At 45.5% G+C, this 10,079-nt stretch overlaps 1 protein-coding gene across 1 annotated transcript; it reads right to left on the reverse strand.

Annotated features, from left to right (window-relative positions):
• Nucleotides 1-7,187: 7,187 nt before the first annotated feature.
• Nucleotides 7,188-9,958, reverse strand: LOC103581715 (low affinity immunoglobulin gamma Fc region receptor III-like). Its single transcript, XM_008563484.1, is given in 2 exon segments — nt 7,188-8,608; nt 9,305-9,958. Coding segments are annotated over 2 exon segments (537 nt in total). The 5' UTR covers nt 9,657-9,958; the 3' UTR covers nt 7,188-8,423.
• Nucleotides 9,959-10,079: the final 121 nt, after the last annotated feature.

A 10,079-nucleotide genomic window follows, 5' to 3' on the forward strand; every position in this document is an offset into this window, starting at 1 on the left:
CTTTTGTTGGTGGATCGACTTAACTTCTTGAAAATTGCATTATGGAATGTCACCTTGCTTGTCTTACTGAATGTTACCAGCTTCTATTGTTTAAGTTGTTAAAATATACTTAGCAAAAACCCCACCCATGTTCTCTTCCTGAAACTTCTTGGTCTGGAGAATAAATGTGGGAAGAGAACCCCAATTCGGGGTTAATTTCCCAAATGGAAGGAATGCCTCTCTCTTGAGGGTTCTGGGAGATTAATGCCTTTTGGGGACTTCTCACTGCTCAGAAGAGATGGGCATTGAGTAATCTTTGGCGGCTCCATCACCCAGGGGAAAATATGACAAATCTGTGGGAGGCAAAGCAACACTCAAACAGATTTTTAAAAAATGTTTTGTACAGAGTTTATAGTTGTTATCTCTGGAGTGGTTAGTTCCACTCAAGTTACTCCACTATTATGAGAACTGGAATTGCTTTTTAAATTTTATTCACAGTGTTTTTGAAGTTCAGAAGTTTCTACTTTTTATGTAGTCAAATATTTTTCCTGGCAGCTCTTTTTTATTTTTTTACACAGAAAATTCTTGCCCACCCCATTATGAGATCAGTTTTTACCTTTTTATAAATGGTAATCGTATGTTTGTTTTTGCTTTTGGGCATTATCTCTAATTCTTTTTGAAATTATTTTGAGATATGGCATGATGTAAGTCTATAACTCTACTCCCCTCCTCCCACCTGATGGTTCTCCATTCAATTTATTGAATAACCCATTTCTCAACTGCTGCTTTAAAATGACATAATTGCTGGGTGCTCACTCATCCATGTATTGCAAACAAAGGAAAACAAAAATTCTGGGATGTCCTTGACTCCAGTTCTGGCTTAAATCCACCAGATATGAATGGTACAACCAGAAGATATCGAGCTTCCTGTCAGGTATTGTGAACGATTGTATCTTGGCTTGTGCTCTTTTAGTCTGCTGTCCTTTGGGTCATTTCCTGCTCCTGCTTTTTGATATTCAACTATGTGATGCCTCACTGTGATTCTCAGGACAGCTTTGACTCCAGACTCACCTTGGATCATGAGATATTAATCACGAACCCAGGAGATTGCAAGCTTCCTCTTTTGTATTGTGGATGATTGGGATGGTGTAAAGTTTTCTCTGTTAAACTGATTGGATCTTTTCTACAGGGATCTGGGAGAAGGAGAGTGGAATCCAGCATCTGACTGAAGCCCCTCCCTTGACAGGTTGTTTTTTTAAGAACAGATAAATGCACATACCCTTACCACAGTTCATCCAGTATACTCACATCTGTGACCCACCACCATCTAATTCTTCAGAGCTTCTCATCCTCTCGTTGCGTAACAGTGCCACATTGGGATGAAGGTGGGGATGTTATTTGTTTTAGTTTAAATTCGGTTTGGGTTTTATCTTGTCTTCGTTTTTCTGTTTACTCATTGTGGTGTGGATTGGCTTTTTCACCACCCATTCCAACCTCATTCTGGTCTTCTTCCCTGTGCTGTGGAGGCTAGAAAGCTAAAAACTGCATTTTCTAGATTCCCCCGCAGCTGTGGTTCTGGTTATGATTTAGGTTTCTCCAGTCAGATGTACTTGAATGAGATTTTGATTTGGAACTGAGTTACATGGGAGAAAGGCAGGATCCAATTCCTCCAATTACTTCCCAATAAGCTGATAGTCATTAGGTGACTTGTAGTCTCAATAAGTAGAAATTTTCCCTAACATGGTGTTTATGATGCTGAATCCTTTGTCATCTGTTGAACTAACAGCAATTGTATGAGGGTACTTCAAAAAAAAATTAATGGAAAGATTTGTATTATCTTTTAATTCTATTTTTCCACAAACTTTTTGAAGTACCTTCATATTTACTAATTCTCTAACCTGTATAATATTTGAAAGAAAGTGAGCCAAGATGCTGGGTACTGTTCAAGCTTTATTAAAGAAAGAAAATCTGCTGGGCTGTGCTCAAAGTAGCAGGCAGCCCAGGGCTGCCCTGGAAAGGGGACAGCACCAGGTGTGGGGGTGGTAGAGCTTATATTGATATGTTCGCGCCAAGAGCTGGGTGATACCATCAAGGAGGATCATTATGCTAATGTTGATCGGGGTCATTTTAGTCCTTTTTGTGTTGCCATAACAGAAATACCTGAGACTGGCAATTTATAAAGGAAAGACGTTTATTTGGCTCACGATTCTGGGACAGCTGCATCTGGCACAGGCCTCAGGCTGCTTCTACTCATGGTGGAAAAGCAGCAGGCAGCTGATGGGTACAAGCAGATCACATGGCGAGAGAGGAAGCAAGAGAAAGAGAGAGAAGGTGCCAGGGTCCTTTAAACAACAAGCTCTCGCGGAAACTAACAGAGCGAGAACTCACTCATTACTCCCCTCCTCCAGGGAGAGCATTAATCCACTCATGAGGGATCCGCCTCCAGGACTCAATCAGTTTCCAACACTGCCACATTGGGAATCAGATTTCCACATGAGTTTTGGAGGGGACAACACATCCAAACTCCATCAGGGGTGGAGAACTGAGTCCTTGCAGAAGCAAAAGGGGTTTCTGTTTAAGTCAGGAGGCTTCTGGTAAAGGGAAGGGGGGAGGGGAGGGGAGGAGGTGGGCAGTGCCATTTTGTACTTGGGCTTGTCTAAAGTGGCCCTGGTTGTGTTGCAGATCTATTATTCCTGCCTTTTAAGTACAGGAAAAGGGGAAAAGGGCGGAGGTCTCATTCTTCTGAAGCTACTTCCTGCTGGAGATGAGTGAAGATATGGAAAAAATAAAAGATTTAGGTGGCGGAGTATTGGTTTTGTGTGGGGAGGCTGTATTCTTCCGGAGAAGGGTCGCTGATTCTGAGGGGCTGATATCCTCCTTGTAGAGTCAATTCAGCAATCTTTTGGTTGGTGAAAGCCTGCATATGTTCCTCCAAGAAATTAGAGAAACACCAAAAGAAACAGGGGCCGAAAAGTAGGATGAGGCACTCACAGTTAGGGGTCCTAGTAGGGGCACAGGCCAGGGTATCCAAGGGTTCAGTGAAATGGTTTAAGTTGTTTGGGATCACCCCAGACTCATTTATATAATAACAGCATTCCTCCCCCAAGAAGAGGCAGGTGCCTGCCTTCTCCGCTGTAAGGAAGTAAAATAAAGGGCCCAACGGTTCTGTAAAGTGACTGTCGCGAGTGAGGTGACCTGTCACTGGAGGGAGGACATGCTATCTATGCTTAGTTCTTCTGAGAGTTTTTGATAGGATTGAGAGGCAGTAGCAAGGTCCACTATGCCAGTTCCAGTTGCAGGAAGGATCCCTGCCCCAATTAAAAAGGTACAATTAGTGCCCTACGGGAGCCAGCGGGGGGATCTCCATGAGAGGGGGGCCGAAGTTAGTCCCAGTCCCATCTCCATCCCTCCATCTGTCTGGAGGGTGATGTCAGGGATGAGCCATAAGACTATGCAAGAAATTGTGTTAGGGGGGCAGGCAACAGCATAACGTAGTTTTACAAAGGAAATATATTCCGGTTTTAGGGCATGGATGAGGAGGGGGTAAGTGAATGGTAGCGTTTGGTGTTAGTGAGGCAGAGTGTGGGCAGGCCCCGCACAACGCTGACAGTCCCCACTGAGGTGAGATTAGAGGAAAGTGAAGAGACGTTTGTGGAAACATTGCGGGCTGCATCGACAGGGAGTGGGGTGACCATGAAAAGTTTCTTGTGAAGTGGGAGACAGATGAGTCACTTGGGGACCAGTCTGATTCACTGAGGACTGCATCATCCCTGGAGACCTGGAACCTCCATGTTCCAGGTAAGGGGGAGCATTGAGATAGGAGGAAAAACACGGGAAGGATGCGAAGGGTTAGGGAACCAAAAGAATTCAAAGGGCACATTGCCACAGTGAAATTGCTAAGAAGCATCCTACTGATAGCAGGTAAAGGAGTGCCAGGAGAAGCCTTCCTATAGTGTTACACTGCTCTGGGGCAGCTGCTGCCAGTCCTGTAGCAAGTACTAGAACAGACAGTGTAAAAGTAGCTCTTGTGCGAGGGATGTGAAGCGGGTCTGCAGGAGTGAGAGGATAATCACCAGGGGAAAGAGCATCCTTTTGGGATTAGGGGAAGAGCAAAGGTCCTGGAGATTTTCAGTTTCGTGGGTCCTAAAATGGACGATGTGTGAGGAGATGTCAGGTTGAGGGTTGAGCAGAAGGACCCTCTGGCTTGGTGTTAACAGATTCTTTGGGTAAAGTCTCAGGTGCTAGTTTTACCAAGGATAAGTGATACTAAGGGGGCCTTTCCTTGTACTTTCACTGCTGTGGGGGTGGTGAGAAGTACTGTATAAGGCCCTTCCCAACATGGCGAGAGAGGCTTTGGGATTCAGGTTTTAATATGCACTTGCTGTCCTGGGCTCAGTTTAAAGTCTGAGGAGGTAGTGGGGAAAGGATGAGGTAATACACAGCCTGTTCCCAAAGAAGATTCCTAATGAATGAAATAGCAGGGAGACACTGGCCTAAAGGCCATGAACTGGAGGGGAAAGGTGTGAGAGTGAAGGGCCTATGTACATAAGTTCAAGGGGCTGAGGCCTGTGGGCTTGCAGGGGACAGCCCATGGGCAGGTGAGTGACTGGTGGGGAGGCCAAAACGAGGGATGATTTCTGAGGTGAGAGTGTGCGTTACTGCGGTAGCATCCTCTGAAGTGCAGGGAAAAGCCTCAGTCCAACCTGAAAAGGTATCTACTAATGTTAGAAGATAGCATGTCTTTTTGTGGGAGAGTAATATAAGGGCTGAAGAAGGTGTAGTGGGAGTTCCTAGCCTATCTGAACTGAATTATGGAAATCTAAAAGGATTTGCTCAGCTTGTGTGGTAGGGAGAACATAGCAACCGGGAGAGTATACCAGTTGTCCTGTCTCTGTGCTCCCAACGGTAGAAGGTGTTGTATTTCTTGGAGTGTGTATTGGGATAAGGGCGTAGGGGCCATGAGAAGGACCGGAGCAGGAGAGGAAGAGTAGGGGCCTGGTGACTGAGTAGCCTGTTTTGCAGTTAGATCCGCTAGTTTGTTTCCCTGGGCTATGGGGTCATTGGAGGTTTGGTGTCCTCTGCAGTGTTTAACCCCAACCTCCTTTGGGAGTTGTGCAGCCTCAATAGTTTGTGTTAGATAAATCTAAACTATGGCCTAACATGCCCAGGGGCGAGTGTGGAGGTGGCGCTCCCATCTATGAACCATGTAATGGGATGCAGGGAGATGTGTGGAAAGGGATTGAGAAAGAGGTCTAAAGCCTCCATGCAATTGTGTTCTAAGTGTCATGAGTGTTACAGGATGAGAGTGGATAGATTTTAAGGGAGGGCAAGGTTTAAAGGAGAACTGGGAGTTTTCAATGTAAGTAAGGTGAATAAGTTTTAGGCAAGAAAGGGAGAGAATTGACTTGGCCTTATGGCTGAGAAGGTCTTGACTGTTGTTTAAAAGTTAGTTTAGATCTTTCTTATGGTAAAAGGGTGGCTGCCGCCAAGACCTGTAAACAAGGGCTCATTCTCAAGCTTTGGTGTCTAGTTGTTTAGAGAGATATGCAACCAGGGAGAAAATATCTCCTGCCTTTTGTCCCAAAACCCCAACTGCCAATCTTTGGGTTTTGGTGACACATAGTATAGAAGGATGAGATAGGTTTGAGAGAGATAGAGCTGGGGCTGCAAGGAGAGTGGCTTTTAATCTCTGGAAGGGAGAATGAATGAGTTTTGTGGGATCTAAAGGACTGGGTGGATCCCCTTTGGCTGCCCCATAAAGTGGCTTTGCTAGCACACCAAAGTTAGGAATCCATAGGCAAAGGTACCCTGCAAGCCCCATGAAAGAAAGGATTTCACCCTTTGTGATAGGAGTAGGGAGTTCAGAAATTAGACTCTTGAACTGAAGGAGAAGAAATTTGGGCCTTGCTGGGGGACACTCGATATCCCTTGGATGTCAAGAAATTAAGGAGACCAACAGTGTGAGCCTGTGAATCCTCATAGGAGGAGCTACAAGGGAGGCGGTCATCCACATATTGTATTAAAGTGCTAGAGGTTATGGAAAGTTCAGATAAGTCTTGAGCTAAGGCCTGGCCAAAGAAGTGGGGGTATTCCAAAACCCCTGAGGTAGTACTGTCCGAGTAAGTTGTTGGGAACGGCACGTGTCAGGATTAGTCCTGTACTAAATGGTATGAGCCGTTAGGCTTTATAACTGGAAGGATGGGTGTATTGAAAGGTGAGTGGGTAAGCAGTGAGAGATGAGAAGAAAGGAGTTTGTGTATGATGGGTTTTAAGCCTATTAGGTGTTAGTTAGCGATGGGATACTGTGGGACATTAGGGAACAAAGAGGGGTTCAGCAATTTAACAAGGAAGGGGAATGGTGCGTAGCAATGGAGGGAGAAGAAGCGTCCCATACTAGGGATTAACTTTGTCTGAGGGGGAGGGGAAGGTGGAAGCCTCAGGGGCCAGGTCTGGGTGCAGCCTGTAACAGGAGTATTGTAGCTGGAGTTAAAGTGTTTAGTATAAGAGTAGCTTTGAATTTGAAAAGAATGTCCCATCCCAGTAAGGGGGCTGGGCATTGAGGCATTATTAACAATTTGTGTGTGAATTGGGTGTGATGTAGGGTGCAGGAAAGGGCTTGAGTGATCCCTGGGAAGTATTCTGATCCTGTGACCCCTACTACTGTGATAGAGGACAGGGTTGTTGGTCCTACATATTCAAGAAGGGTAGAGTAAATGGCCCCTGTATCAATGACAAAAGAGATCGGCTTACCTACTATGGGGTGAGTTAGCATGGGTTCACGCATGGTGATCTCCGTGGGGGCCTCAGGCCCTGGGCATCATCAGTCCTTCTCCTGGGCAAAGCCAAGAAGCTCCAGTAGGGATGGCCATGAAGCCAAAGGCTGTAGGTTGGTGACTGGGCCACTCCCTCTCTGGCCTTACAATGTAATCACCTTTTCAAGGGCCTACCTTTCAATTACCATAATAGGATTTCCCACCCTCAACAGTTACAGTGGGAAATTAAGCTTCTAATATATGAACGCTGGGGGCACAATTCAATCAATCCACAGCACTGCCTATAAACCTTCACCCAGTAGTCTCAGAAAGCTTTGGAAAGCCAGCTGGCCAGTTCATATGAGTTGTGGTGAGATAGTTGCTGAGAAGAGAGGGGTTTCTCATCAACCCAAACCAACTTCTGACAGAGACTGAACAAAGGGAAGTAAAAAAGGATTTTATCATTCATGTTTTATTGCCATGGTTTTTCCATCTCCTATCTGAGAGTACCATGCAAGATCTTGTAAAATGTTTCATTGGAATCAAGAAATGTTGTTTAAAACTTCTAAAACAGACAGAGATAGCCAAAGCTTTCTTCCATAAGCAACGATTGCCTTCTCCATTCCCACCCCAGTGGTACTGACATGCTGAGGGATTTCAAAGTTTCATAATTTAACTCAGTAGAATTCAATATATTTGGTATTGGATATACAATGTTTGTTTAATGAATGATGCAAACAAAGATACAACTGAATTGGATATTGAAGCAGAAAAGTTGGTTTTATACTCCACGCGCCTCCTCTCTCTAATTCTTACTACCTTGGCCACACACGAATCTTCACCCTCTGCCCATTTCTTCCTGTGCACTTTTGGTTGATTTTTCTCATGCTTTCACAGTTCAGATGCTGATATTACTGTTCACACAGCTTAACCTGTGACAGTGACACAGTTTGCTCCATGCTTTCTTTTCCAAATTCCCCCACCCTAATCCCCAGACCCCTTTCTAGGACCATTTTCTACTCACAGCATTAAGGGGGTACATCATTATATACTGGCAGACCATAGCAGTTCTAGATAGAGATTCCCCTGGAAAACTCAATTCTATGTCACTCCTGTGATTTCCGGTTACCTCCACCATGGCTCATGTTCTAGGGAGACAGCTCTGTTTCTGGGCACACATGGGAGCTCCCTTCATCGGTTCTGCTGAGTCCCCTAGATTTCCCAGCAGTTCTCACAGGAAGGAGTTTTGGGGTACCCCAAAGGCAACCAGCCCTGTAGCAACAGATGCAAACTATCCAGCTGACACTGCCTCAACCATTAATTCTATTTATCCATCTAGGAAAAATTTTTATACATTTAAGGGGTCATCATCCAGAGCTTGTGTTGTGGTTTTGCTGTGAGTGAATGGTTGGGACAGAGAAAGTGTTTGTGTAGCTCTGAGACTTCAATTCCCAGGAACACAGCTGCTCACTGAGGCTTTGCTGTTGGCACTTGAAGATCATAAGCTTCTCCTTTCCATTGGAGGCCAAGAGAAAATAGAGAGTTGGATGCGGGGCCCTCAGCCCAGGCTCTGAGTTGTTATTTTTCCTGCTGCTTTTGGAGACGCCTGATGGGGATGAAGCCACTGCAAATCCAGAGAGAGGTTCAGAGATGCTGCTGCCACTGTTCTCATTACCCCCGTGGGAAAAGGGATCATTTGCCCTGAGGGTCCTTGCTCCATTTAAATTTGTGGCCCTTCCAGTATCACACTGAGCTTTGAAGGTTTCTCTGCACAGAGAAATACAACCCTGTGTCCACTGCAAACAGTACTACCATCACCAGGCAGAAAGCGACTTGGTGCCAAGGTGGAGAGGAATGGATGGATGGAATTGTCAAACCTAGTAGGAAAGGCAGAGGGATAAGAAAAATGACAGTCATGAAAGCAGAAAATTGGAATAAACAGCAAAGTCACCAGTGAGGTTCCAGGGCATGGTGGGGAAGTCTGGGGGAAAGACTTTGCTTCTGCGCACTGACTCCTGATCTAACAGAGCAAAGCACAGCTCATCAAACACTTAGCAACAGCTTCTGCTTGTTTGATGGAGATGCGGCAGGGAGCATTTAGCAAGTTAGCTTGCAAGTGAGTTTTGTGTGACAATTAGGGAATTGTCAGACAATGCTGTTGTCTATAAACAGACAAATTTGTGGACTTTTAGTTTCAATTTTTTTAACTCCTAATTTTAATTTCAAACTTAAAAGAAAATCCAAATAGTATAAAGAATTCTCATATATCGCAGGTGGTTGGGATAAATAAGGACAGGTGTGTTTATAGGGAAGGAAATGTGGCTTCTGCTCCTGCTGTCACACTGCAGAGTGAATGTCACCTCTCAGCTACTTCTAAGGAACAGGCTGAAACAGAACTGCAAATGAACCCAGCAATTAGGGACAGGCAGGGTCTCTGCTGGTCACCAGGAAGGAATCCCACATAAAGAAGTCTGTGGAAGAATCAGGAATCTCCTCCCAACTCATCTTACCAGTGTGATTGCAGGATCTACACACAGTGGGCTCTGGGAGCTCTGTAGTTACACGTCTCTCACCTTGAACAATGATGTCTATAGTCTTTGAAGATTCATTTTTACGTCCTCCGATAAGTCCCCTGCAGAAGTAGGAGCCACTGTGACTGTATGTGGCGTTTGGAATGTGGAAGTCAGAATTACTATGAAAATACCTCCTGACTTGGCCATTCTGTAAATACGAGACCTTCTGCAGACGAGTATTCTTCCAGCTGTGGCACCTCAGCCAAATGGTCTCCCCCTCCTGGAACACCCACTGACGGGCCTGGAGCACCAGCCAGCCTGAAAGACACAGAGAGACCCCAGGCTTGAAAGCCTCAGCTCTCAGTGCAGAGCTCTTGCGAAGGGGACGCTCACCACCCAGATCCTGGGACATAATGGAAAACCAGACTGGGAGCCCTCTCCACAGAGCTCCTATCGGGAAAAAGCTGACTGGGCCCTGCAAGAGAACTCAAGTTACACCAAGAACTTTTGTTTAATGGGGAAGAGGGACACACACATACATGGTCAAAACATGAGGTTAGAGCAGAGGAACTAAAGAATGAGGTAGGTGAGAAGCAAGGCTGGGGATATCTGCCAGATCCTGACGTGCTAGACTTGGATTTGCTATGGCAGGCAATAAGAAGTCACAGCAAGTCCTCGATAAGAGAGTAAAAACTGCATTTGAAAGTGATGGTTTACCCCATTAGAGAAAAGGTAGATTTCAGAAGGAATAAGCAGGGCCGGCCCGTGGCTCACTCGGGAGAGTGTGGTGCTGATAACACCAAGGCCACGGGTTCGGATCCCATATAGGGATGGC

This window comes from Galeopterus variegatus, unplaced genomic scaffold (genome assembly GCF_000696425.1).
Source record: "Galeopterus variegatus unplaced genomic scaffold, G_variegatus-3.0.2 Scaffold13752, whole genome shotgun sequence".
Taxonomy (NCBI): Eukaryota; Metazoa; Chordata; class Mammalia; order Dermoptera; family Cynocephalidae; genus Galeopterus; species Galeopterus variegatus.